Below are 22,908 nucleotides of genomic sequence, written 5' to 3'. Positions count from 1 at the left end.
GGAGAGCTAGACACCCTGTCTGGATCGGACAAATAGCTTGATCTATTGACAGGGCAGTTGAATGCAGCAATATTTTATAGTGGGCTCACTTTGCTAATGCACTTGCACCAGGCCACTCTCAAAGCAACCCCATGCTCAGGGAAGAAAACCTAACTGCAGCATGAAAACGTCATGTCAAGGCAGATACTGGCGACTCTGAAAAACCAGCCCTGGCTGCATCGAACACAAGAGAAGGAAACTAGGGAAGTGTTCAGGGATTGCTATGTTTCAAATCAGCCCTGCCTTCGTGTTTGTGAAAGAGGGAGGCTACAAATCATATCTGCCTGGCTTTTGAAAACGCCAGTCACGGAAGCTGAGCAGAAAACACAGAAGGATGTTTTTGTTAATTACCCGTTTCTCCAATACCCATTCTTTACCTCAAGTCATTAGTCATGTAACAGAGCAGGCAGGTAACAAAAACCAGCAACCAAGATTTATAGGGCATCTCTCAACCCGAGGGTCCCGCAGCAGCTTACAGTGTTGGGATTACATCATGCCAGAGCTCTTCAAAGGCTGAAGGGCCAAAACCGCTCCCAGTGCAGCCTCCATCACACCGCAGGTGCTGCTCCAGGTCACAAGGATCTTTGCAGATCCACAAGGACAGGCTCCATCCTTCCCAGCTCCTGTCCAAGGTGAGCAGAAGTGGGATGCAATGGGCACCATATGGCTCAGCTTTCCTGTGCAAGAGGAGCAGGGAGGAATGCCATCAGCTCCCAGGGAGCTATTCGGGTGTAGTGTAGAGCAGAATTTGTAATCAGTCCTCACCCAGACACTTACTTGAGAAGGAATTCAGGGTTTGGCTGTATGTACACCAGAATCACTTCACAACCACTGAACACATTTATGGTGTAATTGAATCCTTTAGCGATTTTTCTTACAGGGAAACTTTATCCATTTAAGGTCAATCCCAAATCTTTAAAGTTAATGGGAGTTTTGCCACTTACTTCAGTGACAGAGCTGAGGAGGGATCGGGGCAGGGCAGATTGCTCTACACAATGCATCAGCAGCATCTCTGGCTGTCAGCCTTCAAGAGTCATGAAAAGGAGTGTTTTTCCTTTATTTCAGAGGCAAGTTTACTTTTAAATGTAAAAAGTACTGAGCCTTGATCAGAGGTCTGTGACCAAGCTCTGTTCTGATCCAGGCTGAAGTAAATCCAGAGGGAAGCTGCTGAACTCTATGGGGAGCCAGTCTCAGGCTCTGCAGCAGTCAGCATTGAACATGGAGGGGTTTCAGCATTGACATTACATGCTTTCCCCACACTGGTTTTGCAACGAAATAGTATCCACTCTCCAGATGCACGAAGCTGAAGTCCAAAATATTCTTTTTATTCAGAAGTAAGCACAGAAAAGCATTTTTTCCTCATAAACTGCCACGCAAACCTTTTCCCTTTTCCCAGCCAGCCGTCCCCTGCATCTGATCCCACATCTGGTTGCCCTAAGTGGAAAACACTGGTGAGTTTAAATGGCATGAGTCAACTCCCATAACCAAGAAGGGCACAGCCTAGACCACCAAATCACAGGTTATGAGTCTTTCTTAGAGCATTTTGAGATAAAAGATCTCAGTTTTATTCAAACAGAGCCAAACCCTGCTGATACCTAATTTCGCTTCTATTACCTCATTAATAACCTACAGACATTTGCAGATTACACTTCTTTATGTCTGTATTGTGGTCGTCATGCACAGGCACGAGGGTTATTTCTTCTTGTATTTGTTTTGGGTTTAATTCCCAGTTCTTGTCTATGCCTCTGCCACCTTTACAGGGCTGGGCTCAATTAACTCTTCTGTGTTCTCCTTGCAACGAGTGGCAGCAGTCAACAAGCAATACGCAATTTTTTAACACGTATTAATGTATTCACATGCAAATATTCATTAACAGCTTTATGTAGCGTGGCAATCACTAAATGTGGGATTTAAAATGCAAAAGTAGCATTCAGCAGTTAATTGTAAAGGCTCATTCACATGTCGCTTCACTGCGAACCTGTTCAACATGTATCTGCACTAAAAACAAACCTGTATCTTTAACAAATATTTTTCGTAATAGTCAGACTGGCAAAACTGAAAATTAGTTGAAGCAATTTGACCATGTCAGGTAAATTCTTGGGGGGAAAAAAGAATGTTTTAAGTGACAGATAAAACTGTTTACAAGCTTTTAACCATAAAAATATTTCTTTTCTTCTTGTATCTTGCCAATACCAATAAAAAAACAACATGTATAAATATATATAAACAGACACTTGGCATAAGAACACATTTCATGAAATATGAGTAATAGAGCAGGAAAATTCAAAGTATATTTCTTTTTTACTGTATTGAATGGACAGGTTACTGTAAAGAATACATTATGTGCAGATGGATGAAAATACAAAGTTCATGCAGGATACATAGGATATGAACAGGGTGTTAATTTCCAGGTAGAAACACAAACATTTTGGTTCATTTCATATCTCACTTACACTGCAATATTTGGTGTCGTTTCATTGACCCCCATGTATTTGGACTTCAGTCCAGCAAAGCACTTAAATGCGTGCTTAGCTTTAAGCTCACAATAGTCCCCTTGAAGTCAAATTAAGCACATATTTACATGCTTTGCTGGATCAGGGCCATACTACAGATTTACACAGATGTAAGTGAGCTCAGATGAGCTCAAGCCACAATGTTTGTGTCCAGATTCAAATCCAATTGGCAAATGCTTTCAAAAGCCGGAGGTATTTGGATTAGGGGTTTATGGTCCAAGCCAATCTGTAACTTTAGTACCTGAACCCACATTTCTTGTGTGCCCAAGACTCCCATAGGCATTAATGGAAGCTTTGGAGGCACAAGAAGAATGAGAGCAAGACCTCTGGGACTAAAGAGCCAATTTACTTAAACCCAAATTATAACATTTTTTAACCTTGAGATTAAACCAAACTCCCACCAGAGTTCAGCCCTCGCTCCATTACATTTCTCACCCAACATTCGGATTTTTTGTTTATCATATTACTATTGCTTTTGGCTAGCATTCGCTTTATTAAAAAACATTAACCTAGAAAAAATTAATGGGCACCATCAAATAGCTGTTAACATAAAGCACTTATAAACAAGTGCCATTAGTGAACCAGCAGAGAGCACAGGAACTCATTTACATTACATCTGCTAGTGCTGGATAAACACAGATTTACAAGTTTAAATGGCAAATGATGCCTCAGCCTGGTCAGAAATTAATTTCCAGGTTTTTCACAGACTTCACCAGTCCAGCAAATGGATGCCACATGCTGAACCTCCAGCTATGGATAAACCAGCTAAGAGGTGTTAGAGCCCATAGCAACTCACATTCACCTGTATACATGCACTATCATACTCCTCTAACATCACCTGTTTGTTCCACCTGGGGCATCAGACATCTAAGTCCCCTTCCACATGTGCATGGGGGGAGGAAAAAAAGCCGTCTTCAATTCATCAGGAGCAGGAGTTATCACCTACCACTCCAGAGCTCTAGCATGCGCTACACAACTCAACAGGTTCCTGTTCCTGGTATTGCTCAGACCAGAGGTGGCTGCTGGTTCTGCAAAGCCTGTGGCTCCCATAAATGTGGGAAACACCAGCACCAACATGGGAATTACCCCCATGCCGGCACTGAGGGCAGCACAAGCAGCTGGAGAGCCCTTTCAGCAGTTCCTGTCCTCTCCAGAGGATGCTCCTCAAACAGTAACAGCCTCCAGCACACACCTCACCCCACCGTGGTCAGCAAAGCTGCTGTGGAACTAACTGTCTGTGCTGGTTTTATCAGACACTCTTATAGGATTAGCACATCTTTTCATGCATATTAAGCAAAACCAGAGTAGATGGTCCAATTTGATCACTTCCACTGCTTCAAATACAACTGGCAAAGCTCTCTCCTTCTGCAGAGCACACTGAGCTTTCAAGAGACAGTCAATAAGCATCCTCAAACCCATTTCTCTTCTCACAGACTACTGACCAGGGCAGCATGAAGCTAAAGAGACACATTGGCTTCTGCAGCTGACTCATGGTGGTCTAAACCTGCAGCCAGAGATTAATTTTCTTTTCCTTTTTATTTTTGCATGTACTCCTATACAATGAGAGGGGAGCACACAGAATATAGGAGAATCATGAGGCTGCAAGAAGAAACAATGGAGGCACTGGCACCCAAGGCTGTGACAGAAAGTAAAAGAAGACCTGACATCCAACACATATTCCCATAACATTTTAGCTGTGGATGGGGAGATTGTGCTTGCAACAGAGCGGTTTGTTGTTCCTCCAAGCTGATTTCCAATAAAGCATATAGGGGAAGGAAAAATGCACACCTCCTATTGCTTTGGGATTTTATAACCAATACTGAAAAAAAATCAATGCCAGTAGAAACAGCACTAAAGTGAAAACTTTGCAGAAGAAGAAGGAAAATTAGGTATTTCTGAAGAAAACATCAGACCATTTCCTGTAGCTTCTGCCCAAATTCCAGAAGGAATCACATTTTGTTGATACCAGTTCTAGGATGACAACTTGAGACTGATGTTACAATACACAATTACACTGAGGAGTCAGAAACACACACAGCTTCAACTGCAGGCAGCACTAGGGGAAACTAAGGCAGCAAAGAGGCAGTTTTACACTGTGCTAAAGCCCAAAAGTCAAATTACATCCCTGACCCCAACCCACCACTAGCTGAGCAGTACCTGAAATCACAGCTCTATACGCAACTATTCCTGTACCAGGGTGTAAAACACCAACAATAATTTCCATGGTGTCTTACAGAACAAACAGCAAAATACCTAGCAGAGAGAAGCTTGCCTTCAACGAAGGACAAAGCCAGCCTTCGTATTCCGTAATTATCTTGCAAACAAGCCCAAAACAGAGGGACCAATTTCACCATGATGCGGCACAGCTGAGCAGCTCCCCGACCAGCTGCACGGAGGTGAAGCTCAGGAGAAGCAGGATGTACCTTTGTACCGAGCCATCTCCACTCCTGTATCTTCCTCCACCCCTGTGCCCCATCATAGCTTAGGCCATCTGGCATGTAAGGTCCACGAACATACCAGGTGAGCTTCTGAAAACTTGAGAAATCCTGATGCACCTACAGGAAGAGATCAGCTGGGCAGCCCAAGTACATGAAAGGCTGCAGAGGTGGTGCACAGTCCCAGCTCGTTAGCTCATAATTATAAAAGCACATGCCCTGCTCTTCCACGCAGCTTTTGGTTTTTCTTTTCTCTTTTTTTCCTTAAAAAACCCACAACTCAGTTAACTGCCTTTCCTCACTGGAGCACTCAGGAAGCCGGTAATGATATAACTCAAGTCTAATCTTTTGCTTCCCTTCAGCCGATGTTGCACATCCCAACAGAGTTTTTGGAAGACATTATAGGATTTTTTAAAAGCTACCAAGATCAGTGGAGCTGCAATACTGGAAAGATATCCTAAAAACTGATAATCATATCAAGGGCTAGAAAACACAGGAGTGACTGATGGGTAGTCTTGATAATTCTGTATATCAGGAAGTGGATGAGAGATGGATAGATAAAATAATGTTGTTATATAGCCATGAAAATAAGCCTATAAAGATATTCCCAGAAATAAAAGCCCAAGCTGTCTCACTGTGATCTTATGCTCTGAAACAAATGATGCTTATGGAATTATGCAATCCCCAGGATCATCCAGAAATCCAAAAGGTATAGAAAACCCTTTATCTTAAAGAACCATAAATATTTTCCACTTCTAAGCACTGGAGGCCAGGGAAGGCCTTGACAGAGTGAAGGTTGCCCTGCATCTGCTTTCTTCCCACTCTGTACGGATCCCAGGGCGAACAGCCAGCAGAGCCACATCAAGCTCATCCCCTCCCAAAGTGGGTTCTGTTCTTACACCGATTTTACACCAGTTTAGCTCCATGTGCTTTAGGGCCATTACTTTAGTGTGCTAAGGGGGAAAGAAGCCCTCCAAGCCAGCTCTATCTGTGTGGTTTCTGTGGCTGACAGGACGTATGGCTGGGCAGGCCACATCTGATCAGCAGGGGAAAGGCCTGTCTGCTTCTGCTCCTCCAATGGTAGGAGTAAAGGTATCTTGGAGAAGAACAGGGATAAGAAACTCCAAGAGTGAGAGAGTTTGGCTGAAACCCCCACCAGTAAAACTTACTTTCTCCTGCTAGCCTCCTGCAGAAGCTGTCTTCAAGCTACTGGCAGATTTGAAATGTCTTGTGCTAAAATATTTTCTGTGTCTCAACGATCTAGATAATTTCTGCAATTAAGTACTTTATTCCAACTTAACATGTATTTGCCATGTACTTCTATTAATTCAGTCCAGTGCCAAAATAACAGCAGCAGAGGTTAATATTTGGACACAGCTGTTTTTCTAGCCGTTCATATCACTTTTATTTCCTTTCCTTTTTGTTCTTTCCTTACCCTCTTTTTTACTGCTGCTAAATTCCTTGCTTTCATTTTTGCAGAAGTTCAGCCTTCCAGCCCGTTCTCCGATGCTGTTAGACATCAGCTCAGGCTCAGACTTATTAATTCTGATATGTCACTCTGCAGGCAGGGAGCCTAAAGCAACACTGCTTCCTCCAGCCCTCGCAAGCTTCAGCTGGATCTTCACCGACCTGCAGAGCACAGCTATTTCTGCAGAGCAGGAACCAGGGGGAAATATGTAGACCTCAAGAGTAAGCCCAGCACCTTATTTCACACCAAGCCTCTGAAACAGGAGACTAAGCAGGAAGTCAGGATGCACAGGGGTGATTTACCTGCGTCGGCTTGCTGAGATCATGTATGTATACATATTTAAAAAAAAAACAAAAAAACAAAACAACAGTATAGCACTGGGGAGAGGAAAGCACGGAGAACAGCATATTCAGGGCCTATTTAGTATTTGAAAAACACCAACCAAGTCTTAAATCGGTTGTCCTGAATTACTTTGATATTCCTATACGGAAAGGTGCCAACAGAGGTGATTTGTTCCCTCCTTTTGCTCAGGGGTCTGACAGCAATCCATCAGGCATGTCCCATCTCCCAGTCCCCCAACCATCCCTGCCCACTGTGTGATCACTTCCACCTGATTTCCAGTGCTACCTTTGCTCCTGCCAGCAGCAGAGAGCCCTTTCCTTGCAGTGAAATACTGAAGGCTGGCAGGACAAGTTTGATGGTTACTGGCTGACATACGCACAAGATGCATAAACAAAGTGGGTAAAAAGACATCGAATATTTTCTCATTCCTTCTGCTCTGTGGCACCAGGAAGGGAAACCTTTTGAAAAGGAAATACAGCCATCTGGATGAATACTCCTTTTTTCTCTGGTTTCTTCTCTTTTTTTGTTTTTTCCTTCCCACATTGGTCTCTGCATTCCCTTTTCTCATTCAAGCTGCATAAATAATACTGAGCACAAATGATGTCTAAATTCTGTTTAAAACCCAAGAAAGGACTTTTTGAGGTTATATCTGAGTCCTTACACCAGTTATAACTGGGAGAAAAAATGTCCATGATTTAGTGTCTAATAAACAAACCACCAAGGTCAAGATGGCATCTTCTCCCATACCCATAATCACTTCCCTCAACATTTTGAGTTGTTGCATGTATCAGCAGTACTCCCTCTAATGCCCGGACACATTTAATCTTCCTTCTATAAATGACTTCCCAAAGAGAAGTGGGTGTGAATTATTACATTGTAAAATAATTTTTAAAAGATGAACCATGATGAGTATAAAATAAATATTTGTGTGAGCAGCAAACGTAGTGGAGGTTTATCTTGTATATCCCATCGAAGGGATTCTGGATCTGGATTTACACACACACATTTTGGTCAAAAAGTTAAGGGGCAAATGATTTTAATATCCTCTGGTTTGGAAAGTGAGCCTTCAGATTGCGATGATCCCCTCATTGGTAAAAATCAGGACTCTTAAATGTATTTCAATTTAAAAACCCTTCACTCTCCAAAAATAAGTATATGTTGCTCATCCTTGAACCCATGTCAAACTATACAGTTGGCTTTAAAAGGACTATTCCTTCCACGGGCTACCCAGCCATGCTGGGCTTTTCACAGCAGAGCTGAGTGCTGCTGCTGCCATGTCCTGCCCTGGTCTGATCCAAAGATCAAACATTTGGCAAACCAGGAGTGCATGGCACTGCTTCCTGTGGCAGGTCCAGGTGCTGTGCACAAAGCCATAGCACCCTGGTTTCCAACATTCCTTCCTATTTACAAAACACTATATCTAAACTGGTTGCATTGGTAACAAAATTGCAATCAGAAGTTAAGAAATGGCTAAATTAAAGCCCATTTTACTGCCTAGCTTCAAGGAAAGCCATAAAATTATCAGCCTTCTCTTTCCCCAATATATTTTCTTTGCAGTTTGTGATGCTCCATGAGGTATTTCTCTATGTGAAGTCCGTGACGGTTTGGCTCTAAATTATCCAAACATAAAAATGAGTTTATGAAGCCTCACTCAGAGGTTGCATGGACCCTTTTTATTGGCACAGACTTTAAAAGAATCCTAATAACCCTTACAGGCTTGGGGGACTTTTTGGTTGCTGGCATTTGCCAACCACACTGCTCATGTCCTTCTTGCAGCGCCTGGGTGGAAAGCAGGCTGGAACCACAACCCAGGGATTTTATAGGGCTGGATTATCTGCCGGGATTGCCCTCTTCCTTCAGAGCTGTTTTCTTTGAAAGCAAGTGGGTGATGCTGCAAGGATACTCACAGCTTAATGTGGCTTGATCACCCAAGGTTACAGACACAGCCAAAAATAATAGGGTTGTCTAAAATGGAGCCAGGGGGACCATTTGCTGGCAGAGGACTGATGGGATTAAAGCTGAAGCACATCCACCCATGTGTTAGCGGAAAGCCTAGCACTCCACAGTCCCTACTACATGAATTTTCCTTAAAGCATCCATTTCTCCTCAGGATTTTATTACTGCCTCCAATGATGCTGCAATTTCATACATAGGGCAGCAGGCTTCATGTTTAATCTGCATTTCTTAGGGCCTAAGCTCTGTGTGAACTGCCCATGTTTGCACAAAGCTCAGCACAACAGGCATCCACTCCTGGCTGGGTTCTGCAGTTGCTGCTTTAATTCAAGTCATAATAAATAATAATGTCAGGTTGGAAATAAATCATCTGGTTTTGGTCCACGGCTGATCCTTCAGCACAGTGCATGGTGAAAGCACCAGTTGGGAAGCTTTGCTGCATCCTCCCATCCTGATTCTAACTTTGTTTTACCCCTTCTGGCACAGTCTTGCTTCTGTTTTCACTCACGACTTTGGTTCAGTACAGATAATGTCACCTTTTCTCTCATTCTGAGCCTGGTCACTGATACTAAAGACACCACATGTCTTTATTCCCCCAGATCTCTCTGATCTGCATCTGAAGTGACCTAGTGCATCATTTCTTCATTTCTCAGTTACCTTGGCTTTATCTGGTATCTTCCACCACACCAGGTACCATAAACTCCAGGATGGTGATTATCCAGGCAGAGCATAAATGATTAATAGCTCTTACTCAGGCAGCCAGTGACTACTGGGGTATTGCTTACTATAGGAACTGAAAGAATCAGGACAAATACATAGTACTGTTTACCTTTTACAATTAACGAGTCTTCATTACCACTGTGAATTACCATTGTCATGATACAGTAACAAGGAAACAGCAAAAGTATAAAGTAGTGCTGTTAATTCAGATACAGCTGATATCCCTTTGCTTTTTGATGCTGTATATTCTTAGACCAATACTTCATGCCAGTCCCTGCAGCCAAAAATACATCAAGAGCTTAAAAAAAAAGTAAAATAGAAACATCACTTCAAAATTATTTCAGACAACATTTCCTTTTCTTCCTTTATAGGGAGCCACAAAGAGAATGGGAAAAATTAAAACTCACAAAAAGCATTGCTTAATTCCTCACCAAGGTGCAAGTAAATAAAACATGCCACAGTAAGTTCAAATCACAAAGAGTTTTCAGGAGGGAAAGGTTAATCATTTCTGTCAAATGTTGGAAATGTTAAATGGTTTTTAAATCAAAAATATAAGCACCACCAGTGACTCAAGCTGCATTTTAGGCATGTTTGGGGTGATTTTTTTCCAGCAGTCAGTGCTTGTCTCTCACATACCTTCTGTTAGTCTGAGATGAAATGGGGAGGCATTAAATGGTACTACAGGCATCAGGCACTTTCAACAGAAAAGCTATTTATTTAGAAGGCACAAACTCAGGCTATTTGGAGAAGTACAGCCCTTGAGACTCAGCTCTGCAGTGGAAGTCAGGGGTGCTGGACCCCTTGCATACCCCCTGAGAGCCTGCCACAGCCCCCAGCAGTCCTCGACCCATGGGAGAGACAGAGAGCACAGGGAATGGATGGGGCACAGCAGGAAACAAGTATGCAAAGTCACCGCAGTCCCCCCATCAGCAGTGTTCATATTTCATCATAATGGCTAAAAGGACTCTTAAATGAGGCCAGATTATAGGCCCAACCTAATTCACTTACACTGATGTAAATCTAGGTATCTGTTACAACATTGCATGTTGGGACACACCAGAGAGCAAAAGCTGCTGATAACCACACACATCCGCACCCCCCCGAGAATGAAGGGAAGAGGATTCCTCCCGTCCAGACCTGATCCAAAGCCCACTGAAGTCGGTACGAGCTTCTTCAGCTCTGGTGGGTTTGGGATAAGGCCCGCAGCAAGCACTGAGCCAGCTCTGCTGCCAGAATGCAAAATTCTTTTCCATTGGCTTTGCCAGTTTGGTGTTAATACATGTGTGAAGGAGCCTGGGGGAGGGAGGATTTGAGGAGACTTTTTCAAATTGAGAAACGGTTTCACCCTTGCCAGCACACAGACTTTGTGCAAAAGAACAGGAGAGGGGGCAGGAGATGTTTCTCTGAAACCATCAGCTCCCTGTCACAGCATCCCAGAGGAGGGTGGATGTGTCTGTCACAGGGACCCCCAGGTCCCTAGGGCTAGGGTAGTCCCCTCTCTGCTGCAGAAGGGCAAATCTGGAGTCATGGGTGGATATGAATACAGAGACCCACTCACCAAACCCAGCTGAAATAAGAGAAGGCTTGAATAACACGGGATGTGGAAGGCAAAATATTCCTTGGCCACAGGTGAGCCCCCATCCCAGTATAACAGGACCACCTGGGAGCCAGTATCATTTTAATCCCATTTTCCCTAGTAAACAACATTGCCATGAACCATCCTTCAGTTTTCTCTACCATTCATCTCCTCCCCCACTGCGAAGTTTTTCTGTTGCACATGTCCCATACAAGTTGCTGTTGCCCCTTTGGCTTTCCAGGGGAAGGGCTCTGCCTTCCTGTGGCTTTCGAAGCGTGTAGCCCAGCCAGTCTCAGAATTAGGCTGGGGCCTTTGCAGGCTGCTGCAGTATAAACAGATTCAGTAGGGCACATGTTATACAGTAAGATCATCCGAAACCAAACATTTTCCCACTGCACACAATAAACATCCATAATAAATTGCATTATACAAAATATATTTATGGCTAATTTTTTAATTTAAACCACCTGGGAAATTTTTGTTAGATTGGTTGATATGAAGGTTTCAGTATTCTGGTAATCTAATGATATCTAATAGACAAAATAGTATGATGTTACAGCAGTCTCAAAGCTTTCATTTTCTGTAGCCCTCTCAGAGATCAAACTGGCAGAACTCATATTTTTTTGAAATTTTATACATAATTGGTGATGCAATTGCCAAAAATAACCTATTCATAGAAGTCTTGCTCTTCTGGTTTCTAACTTACTGTAATCACGAAACAGAGCAGTGCACTGCTTTGCAATGGAATATGGGTTTGGGTCAGGGAGCAAGGGCTACGGTTGTGTGGCAGTTTCCATTCTGCAGATTATTTTACAGGCAATTTAAATTTAGTTGAAACAGGGCTAAAAAAGTAGTGCACCCATTCAGACATATGAGCAGTTCCTCAGGAAAGGAACAAAGCTGTAACTTGGGTATATCTCTTTTCTGAACCAAAATTTTGCTCCAATATAAGATTTTCTAAACAAAAGCTGCTGGTGCCGAAGGGGACGGAGTGTTTCTATTGTATAAATTAAGCCCAGACCTGTAATCCTTCCACTGCAAAACTCATGCTCATCACAGATCAGCCAGGATTTCCAAAAAGACTCAAGATCGCTGCAGATCTTGTTAAGCCAGCCTTTCTCTAGTTAGTACAAATTCCAGCTCAAACCGTGTTGTCTGTCTGCAACAAGCACTGGCAGCTTCATAGTTGCTGGACTCGTTTTAAAGTGCAGCCCGTACCTTTAGCTACTTCCTTGCCTCCTGTTGTTCCTAGGACTTGGAGGCCATGTGGTACATTTCAGCCTTAACTTTGAATTTCCTTTATTTGGAGATCAAACTTTGATATTCCCTTAAGGTAGTGGGGTTTTATGTCATTGCATATATCCTAGTTTAAAAGATAATGCTTCACTGAAACAGACCACAATATTAAACCCTGAAATAAAATGAATTGTATTTCACTTCCCAACTCCTATTGCTGGATTAGCTCACATTTCTTTCTCTTTGTTACATATTTAGCACCAAATACAATATTATACTCAGGCTAGTTTCTCTCCTCCCAGATGGCTCTGTGCCTGCCTTTTCTTCCAGCAGCACTGGAGAAGGCAATGCCTCGCTATAGCCTGGAAATGCAAACAAGGGGGAGGGAACATAAAGTCAAAGAATTATTATACCCTGAGCACTTTTTTTGGTATAAAATGCCAATGCAAAGAGATGAAGTCCTGGCCATTACAACATGCACTTCTCTTTAGCTTCTCCATCCTCTTCCCCACCTCACTGTTTCCTAGCTGAGCTTATCTACCAGCAAACACCTCCCTCCATCAGGCCCTGAAGCTAAGGAGGCCTGGAGGTAATTTCTGATGCTTACTGGTTCATATTATGATCTATACTGGTCTTGTCTGGCTCCTAGTCTGTGTATTAAGAGCTGCAGCAGTAACCAGTTGCGCATGAACGCGGCAGCAACCCAGTGAAAAGCCACCAGAGCAGCAATCAAACTTCTGTGACCCCAGGCCCCCTTCTTTGTATCCTAATCTCAGTGTGCACACCCTACTCCTGCTTCCCATCTTTACAGTTTGCCTGCTTTCCTTAGCCCTTAAAACACAGGGACAGGGCACCCCTAAGCTCAGCAGGGACACCTGCGATACAAATTTGCCCAGTTCTAGCTCTGTCTACTGGGTAACACTGTATCTGCTAGTTTTAAAACCATGTAGGATTAAACCTCCTGCTCTTCATAAACCACTCCTTGTCTGATTAGACTGAAGTGATGCAAAACTGATTGTATTAAATTACGGCAAAAGAGCACCAAGTTGCTCCAAAAATGACAGCAAACCTAGTTAGATTTTAAATAAACAAGTATCATGAATTCTTGGTCAGAAATCTAAGTGTCTGAACAAGCCCTTCCAGAGTTAAAGTACGTTTGTTGAGAAAGTGGTTTACTGCAAAGCAAGGCAATTTCTGTGGGCAAGGCTTCATTACCTGAGATCTATAAAACTCCACCTACTTCCTACTGCCCTTTCCTCATCCAGCCTGAGTTGGAGCTGTCACGATTGCTTTCCTTTATCCTTCTGCATCATGTAACTGTCCTAGCAGAAAATTCATCCCACTTTCTTCCTCAGCAACTGAGGCAGCTTTATCAGGGAGCTGTTCTCCCCAGGACAGCCAGAAATTCCTTCTCTGGCCAAACACCTTTACTTACATGTGGAGCCAATAAACATTTTACAACGAATACTCCCAGCACAGAATTACAGAGCTACAACATACAGGCTCCTGTTTACCAATTCTGTGTTGTCTGTATGCGCCCACAACATGTAAGAGCCTGTGCAAATGTTCAAACATAGGTGCATAGGCTGCAAGCACCCCAGGAGCCTACACATATCACAACCCCACTCTAAACCAGCACATATATTAATAGTGATTGCAGGTATCAAATGTAGTTACCTGCGTTTCTCTCTGTGTGTGCACACACATATATCATTATTTTATACATATACATATATACACACACGCATACAAGTATATGTATCTCCAGGGCATAAACAGAAAGCTATGTTACAAATGCACACATATGTACACACATACAGAAGCACAGACACATGCACACTTACATGCACTCAAATAACTCCATGAATAGGTGAATATGAACACTAATAGCCATTTATGGCAACAACAATGAAAGCTGTCCCTGGAGCCTGCCTGTGGTACAGCAGCCAAAATGATTGAGTACGTACAGGGCACCGCCACAGCAATGGCACTCACAGGGGCCTCCTTTTAGAAATGATTAATATTTAACCGAGTTGGTGAACCTGGCTTTGGTTTTAGTTCTGATTAGATAGCAGGGTGCACAGAGCCGTCCCACTGACATCATGGGATGTGCAGGCAGCTTCCACTCATGCTTCCCAAGAAGACAGAGAGTGAAAAGGGGAGAGAAGGAGAGATTTGAGGCAGGGGAAAGAAAAAATTAGTGCTCAGCTACGTTTGTGTTTGTTAGGACAGAAAAGGGGGAAAAGCAGCCGGAGAGGCCGGTGTAATGAGATGCTGTAGCTTTCATGACAGAGGTGAAATAATTTTAAACACAGACACACAATGAGTTTATTTATTTAGAAAGTTGTTAAATAGAGTCTGGGAATTCAAATATTCAATGTTGACATTGTACAGAGCTGGCGGAGAGCCAGCCCCAGCTCTCTGGAGGGACCCAATGGCCATGGCGCCCAGGCCCTCGCCCCTCCCAGCCCACTAACTAGGTAAAAGCCATTAGTTATACCCACAAGCAATATCTGAATCCGAGTCAAATAATGTTGCCTCAGCCAGCCAACTTCAAAGGCGTGTAAGTGTGTTTGGCTTTTTAGTGCTGGAACTGCAGCAATATGTCACACTTTTGAAAGAGTTTTGTAAACAGTTCCTTCCCCTTTGTAGAAACATTTCTTAAGTTTCTTGTAACCCATGTAAACAGCATTAATTAACAAGGGTTACATTTTTCATTTACAAGCAGGTCTGTATTAATAACGAGCTCGCCTTTCGGACCATCCCTTTCCTTTGTGTCCTTTCTCTGCCCCGCACCGTGGCCAGCCCCGGGGTGGCCGAGGAGCAGCCCAGAGTCACAGCAGGCTCAGCCCTGGGTTCAGCCCCACGTGGCATCGCCTGCGCAGTGCCATAAAGGTGGCCCCGAGTAAGAGATGGTGGGAGACGAGGAGAACCAGAGACAGAGAGAGAGACAAGAAAGAGGTGGAAGAAAAGAAAGGGAACCAGGATGGAAGGAAGGGGAAGAAGAAAAAAAAAGACATAAAAGGAAGGGAGGGAAAGGAAGGAAGGAAGGAAGGAAGGAAGGAAGGAAGGAAGGAAGGAAGGAAGGAAGGAAGGAAGGAAGGAAGGAAGGAAGGAAGGAAGGAAGGAAGGAAGGAAGGAAGGAAGGAAGGAAGGAAGGAAGGAAGGAAGGAAGGAAGGAAGGAAGGAAGGAAGGAAGGAAGGAAGGAAGGAAGGAAGGAAGGAAGGAAGGAAGGAAGGAAGGAAGGAAGGAAGGAAGGAAGGAAGGAAGGAAGGAAGGAAGGAAAAGAAAAAAAAAGAAAAAAGAGAGAGAAAGAGAAAGCAGAAGGAAAGAAGCGAGAAGCCACACGCGCGCTCTCCCCCCTAAGAAGGGTTAATGAGCAGCGGGGTGAAAATGTGCCCGGCGTATAATGGGATTGTCTCGCCCGACCACGCAGCCCCTGCGCCCGCACCCGCCACGCAGGAGCCACCGGGGACGGCGCTGCGCTGCGGGTGCCGCCAGGCCGGGCCGGGCCGAGCCGGTGTCGGTGTCCCGGGGCTGGCTGCGCGCCGCCGCCGGCAGCCCCGCTGCCCCCCGGCGGGGGATGTTACGGACCCGCGGTGCCGGCGGCGAGAGGCAGAGGCGAGGGTAAAGCGGTGGCAAAGAAACCGCCTCGCGGAGAGGGCCGGGAGCCCGGACACGGCAAACATTTCCCTGCTCGAAAACAAATTCCCGCACAGAGTCTTAAACAGGCAAATAAACTTGCCAGCTCTGTTTTTCAATCAAGCCTTTTAAGTACTAGACTGAAGCAAATTACAGGCTCTGGAAAACCTGCTGAAACTTAGGAAAGTGTTATTTTACTATCTCAGATGGTTGGAGCGATCTGGATCTACCTTGGCTGCACTAAATTGCCTGTAAAAAAGTGGTGATAAAGTGTAAAAGTAACAAGTGCCTCCTTCTTCCCGTGTGTTCCCCTAATCTGATCACCTCCTGGCTCTTTATGAGGCTGCTGGGTGGCTGGGGTCTGCCCCAGCCCAGGGGTTATTCGGGGATACGGTTCCACCAGGCGGGCACAAACCTTCCCGAGTGGAAAAGCAGCTGCCCCGGGGCCGAGGCGCTGAGCAAGCGCGGAGCGAGGATGCCCGCGCAGGTGCAGAGCGATGTGGGCGGCCGGGCCCGCACCCCAGGCCTGCACCCCGTCAGGGTCCGCACCCCACCAGCTGCCACCCGAAAGCGTGGCGGGGACAAAGCCTTCAGCGTGGTTTTTCCTCTTATTTTTACAGTTTGACATTTGATAATTCACCAGCTACTCCCCGCGTGGCTTTGCTTGTTTCTTCTTCTATTATTTTTATTTTTCCTTTTTATTTTTTTCTTTGGGGGGGGGGGCAAAGCCTCCAAATTGTTTTTTATCAATTTTACACTGAGGTCAAGAACATGCACGCTTCAGGGATTCTCCCTCAATGAAGAGTAAAAAACCTTCCCCGCGTATCAGCGACAGCCGCGCCATCGGGACGATTTTTGTTTCACGCACGAAGCAGTAAAAGCGAAATTACACGAGAAGCGCGCTTGGTCCCGACCTACCCTGCTCTCCACGGAGGAGGGTGAAGGCTACAAACTCTTTTCTATTCCCAACCCAGCCAGAAAGAACTGAAAAGCTAAAAACTTTTCCTCTCGAACAACTAAATTACAGGGATCGCCTCCAACCCTCCTTCCACTTGCCGTGGAAGTGAGACGCTCTTCGGGGGGGGAAAGAATCACACAGGAGAAAAAAATATCCCGGCTTTTTAAATATGATTTCCTTTATGAGCGGATTGTAACCGAAGGATTATTTAATGTAACGCATCTGTCTGGGACGGGGGGGTTGGGGGGGTGGAAGTGCTGCTGCTGCACCAAGAGCCCAGAGCAGAAACTTTGCAGACGGTGGGATCTCGCCCGCGGAGGAGGAGCAGCAGCTGGAGCGGGATCAGGAGCGGGAACAGGAGCAGGAGTAGCCCTGCATCGCTGCACAGCGAGAAAAGCAAGGCAGAGGCAAAGAAACCTGACGGATTTTGTCGGGGATGTGAGAATTACTAGTTTTTTCCCCGTAATTACCTCCAAAGAAGGGCTGGCAACCTGGAGATCTAACAATATATTTGGTTTTAAATTGTGGGCGCTGGATTATCCGCTTTAAAATCCCCTCATCAAATGCAGGTTGCTGCTGTTATTGTTGAGGTTCACAGAAAAGCTGATGATGATCCGGAGACATCTTTCGCTTCCCCTTTTCCAGGCTCCTCTACGTTTTTTCCCCTTCACAAATAAAGAGTAAATAAGTATCTGCTTTTTACCTCACGCAACTTATGCAACATTTCATCTGACCTTTTTGGGGGGGGGGGGGGGTTGTTTTTATTTTTTCCGCCTGCCTACATTTTTTTTTTCACTCGGGAATGTGAGTTGCCATCGCCATGGATATCAAATGAAACTTGCCCAGATGTGTCAAAGAAAATAAAGACATCAGCTGCTTTTAAAATAGGACGCGAAAGCTGGCGAAGTTTTGTTGCTGATTCCCTTTTAAAAATATATATATATATACCAAAAAAAAAAAAAGGAAAATAACAATATAAGCCCCAAGAGTGCTGCAGTTAAAAGCAAAGCTCCCCATCATAAAGGGGAAACAGATGGGGAAGCATAATAATAATTAAATCAGTCGGACTTTGCGTGTGGACGGCCGAGCCCCCGCCTCGCGGAGCACAGACCTTCGGGCGGCCAAACTGTATAAAAAGTGCTGGAAAAGCGCCTGAAATGACAGCATTTACCTCGCCTCAGAGCGGGGACCCCAGCGTGCTGCGAGCCGCTCCGACAGTCCCCCCTGCCCCCCCCTCCCGAGGAGGGCATCCCCGGCCACGCGTGGTGCCCCCCGCCCCGCTCCCACGCACGGCCCGCTCCCACGCGCGGTTTGGGGGTGGATTTTGGCACAAGCACGCGGCCGGGGTGGTGTCTCCGGTAGCTCCGCATCGGCTACCTGCGCCCGGGGCTCGCCGCCTGCCCCGCGGGCTGCCGCTGCCCCTCCGCGCACACGCACACGCACACACACTCAGGCTCACGCACCCACCCACCCCAGTCCTGCCGACAGCCGACAGCGCCCACTATAGGGCCCGGAGCCACTCGCAGCCCCCTTTTCCCGACCACCCCCCCCCACACACTCCAGCCCCCGGCAGCGGCAGCAACTTCCAGCGCTCGCCACTGAACTTCTCCTCAACTCCTTCCCCACCTCCCGCTGGCCGCCCGCAGCCCCCACCCCGGCTGCCCCCTCCCGGTCCCCGCCGAGCCGAGCCGAGCCGAGCCGAGCCGAGCCGGGCCGGGCCGGGCCAGGCAGTGGGGAAGGGGGGATGCTGCAGGTTGTCTGCGAGCTCAGCGCCGCATCAGACATGTCTGTGCAACATGGCAGAGAGGGAGGGTGAAAAGCCAAGAGAAAGGGGTATTGCACCTACTTGCGGCCAGCTTCCTCGCCCGGCCCTTGGATCGCATGCTGCCCGTCCCGCGGCCGATGCTGGCGTGCGGTTGGGGGGGGGCTTTATTTTTTTTTCTCCTCCCGGAGCTTTTCCTCCGTTTTCGCTCCCCTCTCCCGCTCTCCTCTCCCTCTCCCGCACACACACTCTCCCTTTCTCTCAATCCCGGCTCGCTATCTCTCCAGCATTGTCAGTTCGGACACCTTCGCACATGCGCACGGGCGGCTCCCCCCCGCTCTTCAACATTTCAGCGCCGCCAAAAAAAAGTTTGCAGCGATCCATCACCGCCGGGGGAGACCCGACAGCGGGCCCGGGACGGGCCGGGCCGGGCCGGGCCGGGCGGGCAGGGGCCCAGGGGCTGCCGCTGCGCTGCCTGCGCAGCCGGACACAGCGGGGCAGGGGCTGGGGGGCGAGGAGGGACACCTCTCCTTCACCTCTTCCGCCTGTGGTTTACCTTTCTCCTTTACCTTATTTTTCCTTTTTTTTTTTTTCCTACTTTTTCCATTTTTTACTCTTTTACCTTTTTCTCTTTTCTATTTTTTACTTTGGTTTAATCCTTTTTTATATTTTTTTACTTTTTATTTTTACTTCTTTTTAAATACTTTTAATTATTTTCTTATTTTTATCTTTTCTTTTTTCTTTATCTTTTGCTCTTTTTTTACCTTTTTCTTCTTTTTTAGCTTTTCCTGCATTGTTTTTTTTTTTTACTTTTACATACATATATGTATGTGTGTGTGTGACCTTAACGTTCTCCTGGCGTCTTCGCAACGTTTAAATGGTTTATTCTCACCCTGCCGCAATTAGCGTAGGTCTCTCCGTATATAGCGAGAGACACAACTTACTGACATGTTTTACTACGTATGCCCCCTTGCCCAGTGCACACACTTTTTCCTCACCTTGAACTCCTTTCAGCCGTCACCATTTAGGCAGAAGAAAGAAAAAAGGCGCTTTTAAAACAGTGAACCCACAGCTCTAATCTGTTTTAATTACAGGGTTTGCAAATCAAAGAGGGAGCGCGAAGAAATTGGGAGCTCCTTTAGGGGATGGCTGTGTCCGAGATATGAATCAATCCAAACTACATATAGATTTTCCTCTGGTACAACCTCCTTGCATTAAACAGTTTTGTTCAATACCTTCCATGCGCTATTTATGTTCCCATTAATATCTGTTGCAAATCCTGCCAGACACCATAAAAGAAAATTACAATCTTTCAGACTCGGGGCTGCGCCAGTACATACACGCTGCTCAACTTTTTGTTTTAATAAAATCCTCAGCATCGCCCCTTCCCCCTTCACACTCCCCACCCCAACAAACACTCCCCCCCGGCTGCCGGTGCTGCTGATCGGGGCAGCCCGCGGCGCCCCCCCTCGCCCAGCGTCCCCCGCACCCCACCGGTGACAGTCCCCGCACTGGAGGGGTGAAGCGGGGGCACGGCGGCTGCCGGCTGCTCCCCCATCGCCCGGCAGACAGGCGCAAGCACTTGAACCGGCTCTGCGGAGCCGTCCTTGATCCCCATCGTTATGTTTCAGTTGCAAATTGGGTTTCTTATTTTTTTCGAGGCCCAGCAGCTGCCCCGCGCCCACCCCGCAGCCCCCCGCCGCCGGGCAGGGGTACACTTCACCCCCCACACACCCCCCCCCCGAGCAGGAGGGGCAGGCTGGCAGGGCGCTGCGCGGCCTTGCACACGCGTGGAGCTGGGCCTCCCCCGGCCGCAGACCGTCCGCAGACCGTCCGCACCCCTCAGGGTGCGCAGCAGGGGCTGTCCCGGGCGGACGCAGGGCCGGAGCTGCCCTCGGGGAACGGGCACTACAGACCCCAGCCCTTGCTCGCTGGCAGCGTCTCTCTCCTTGCGGGGCTGCATCGGGGTGTCCCCAAATCACCCCTCCTCGTTAACCCGCGGCGCCGGTTCGCTTTGGGGGAGAACAGAAAACAACCGTGAACTGGGCAAAACTCCCCCCGCTCCCCGGTTTAAACGGAGACCTCGACAAAGCCGCCGCCCGGGCAGAGGTGCGAGTCCTCCCCCCGTGGGCAGCCGCGACCGGCGCGGCGGGGAACACGCGTGGGAACCCCGCTGCCGGGCCGGGCTCGCAGATACGGGTTTCCCGGGCGGGCAGCACTGACCCCGGCGGCGCCCGCCCGTCACGGCCACCTGCCCGCCCGCCCCGGGAGCCCGGCAGGTGCCGCCGCCCCGCCGGCTCTCCCCCCTGCGCGAAAGGTCCCCGCGAGCATCCCAGGATATCCGTTTCGTTTGAGCGGGGAGGCTCCTCTACGCCGGCGACCCCCGCTGCCTCCCGGGCGGGACACGGCCGGCCGCGGGGCTGTGGGGCTGCGGGGCTGCGGGCGCGCCCGCAGCACATCCGCGGCCCGAAAGAAATATTTAAATCTGGGGGTTTGCTTCGTTGTGGTTTTTTTTTGTTGTTGTTCGTTTGTTTTGTTTTCCTTTTCTGGACGGAGGGGCGGAATTAAACCTACTTCTAACATAGGCTGGGAGACAAAACGCCCCCCCTTCACACACAGGTTTCAGTGCATTCCCCGTAACAGGAAATTTTCCCTTCCTTACATTATAATCGAATGAGCCCAGCAGCCTACTTGGAGAAAAGTTGGAATTCTTCATCGAGGTATTTGTTGTGCTATTGTCTTTGTGCAGTGAACTTTACATCGTGCTATTCAACCTCAATCTATATTCTCCTAGCTACCAGTAAGATTAATTTAATCATTGTAATGCAATTATTAATACTGTTTACCCAACGCTTGATTTCAGGTTCACTGTTAAGAAATTAAGCTCCTTGCTGGGTGACCAAAAAGCCAGGCAGGGATTCCCAGTCCCCCTCGAAATGAAACAGTTCTCTTTATTTAGTCTCAGAACTCCAGCTTTCAGCCACGGGCTCAATTAGCCAAAATGGAAACAATTTTCATTCACTGCAATAACTCACTGTTCTGCTGATCACTCTCCAAATATACACTTTATTATGATATGCTGACCTCGGTGCCGCGGAGTGGCGAGGCTGGAAGGAGGCAGAGGGATCTCTCCAGCCCCCTTGGGCTGTAATTATTAGAAATTAATTGGGTTCAGGACCCTGGGTAGCATGGGTAAATTAATAGCTTGTCTGGTTGTTTAAATCCGAATTCTGAGCCCGCGGGAGAGCAGGGGAGGGCGGCTCTGCCTCCCCGACCCGCCCCGAGAGCGCGGTGAGGGCTGGGGCAGCGCGGCCCCGCCGGCTGATTCCCCTCCCGCTTCTCACCCACGCATTGTTTTCGGGGAGCTCTTTAGGGGTTAAAAATCAAAAAATAAAGATCCTGTATACTCGGAGCTGTCGTGCGGGAGTAAAAGTGAAAAGGGAGCCTTAGGCAAAAGGAAATTACTGCAAGCCCGCGTGACCTTTCCGAGAGGTAATCAATCAAGTGATCAACAGGGATATTTATCATTGCTAGATGGGGCTACTTTACAAATGCACGGAAAGGGGGGCGGGGGCGATACACACACAAGCATGAAAGTTTGGATAAACCCGAGAAGTCTGAGGACAAATGCAGAGACTTTAATGACAGGGAAGATGCATATTTTCTTTTCCGAGCTCTCGAAAGGAAAGGAAAGGAGAAAACTGCTCCCAAGTTTCCCAGCAGAAAATTCCTCCTGCGCTAGGTGGTCACATGGAAGCTGTCGCTTTGCTCAGCACTCCTGGGAAAGGCTGGGAACGACAGATGTGATTAAAGAAAAAAAAAGAAAAAGAAAAAAGGCACCAAGTACAAGGGAAAATAATAGTGAGACTGAGGCTTTAATAACCGGGCTCAGTGTTTGGGTTTATGTAATGTGTTTTTATTTGCTGGCTCGAAACTTGGAGGCTGCGGAGCTCTGTCCTGCCTGCCTCTAGTCCCCGAAACGGTTAACTCCGAAAACAAAACAAACCCCCCCACCTCATGCCCCCTGCTATATGAAATCAGCGATCTGGTTCAATTAAACTTGCTCTCCGTAGCATAAAGCATCCACCACAATACAGGCAATGAAAACCAATAATAAAAGCCCATGCATTTTCTGCACAGTTTCCTTCTCCCTTGTAAAACATGCCGTCGTGTAAGCACCAGACATTTAATTTTGCTTCCTATAACTTACCGGATTCCTTAACAAACCTGGTTTGACCACTTGGGGTTTGGCTGGGGGGAAGG

General features: G+C 46.9%; 1 protein-coding gene across 6 annotated transcripts in view; it reads right to left on the bottom strand.

The window, feature by feature from the left end:
* Positions 1–18,939, bottom strand: part of MECOM (MDS1 and EVI1 complex locus) — a 342,326-nt gene extending 323,387 nt beyond the window's left edge. For 2 of the 6 annotated variants that reach the window (XM_061452588.1, XM_061452589.1), the window contains exon 1: positions 18,730–18,939. In XM_061452588.1, the coding sequence (XP_061308572.1) occupies positions 18,730–18,766 (37 nt within the window). In that variant the 5' untranslated portion in view covers positions 18,767–18,939. The remainder of the gene's footprint in view (positions 1–18,729) is intronic. The other 4 variants (XM_061452590.1, XM_061452591.1, XM_061452594.1 and 1 more) reach the window with 3 other exon arrangements.
* Between the last annotated feature and the right edge of the window lie 3,969 nt (positions 18,940–22,908).

Source organism: Pezoporus flaviventris, unplaced genomic scaffold, assembly GCF_033815535.1.
Source record: "Pezoporus flaviventris isolate CSIRO_AGI_PZ_B2104156 unplaced genomic scaffold, CSIRO_AGI_Pfla_v1 ptg000013l, whole genome shotgun sequence".
Taxonomy (NCBI): Eukaryota; Metazoa; Chordata; class Aves; order Psittaciformes; family Psittacidae; genus Pezoporus; species Pezoporus flaviventris.
This window is presented reverse-complemented; position numbering and strand designations above follow the sequence as displayed.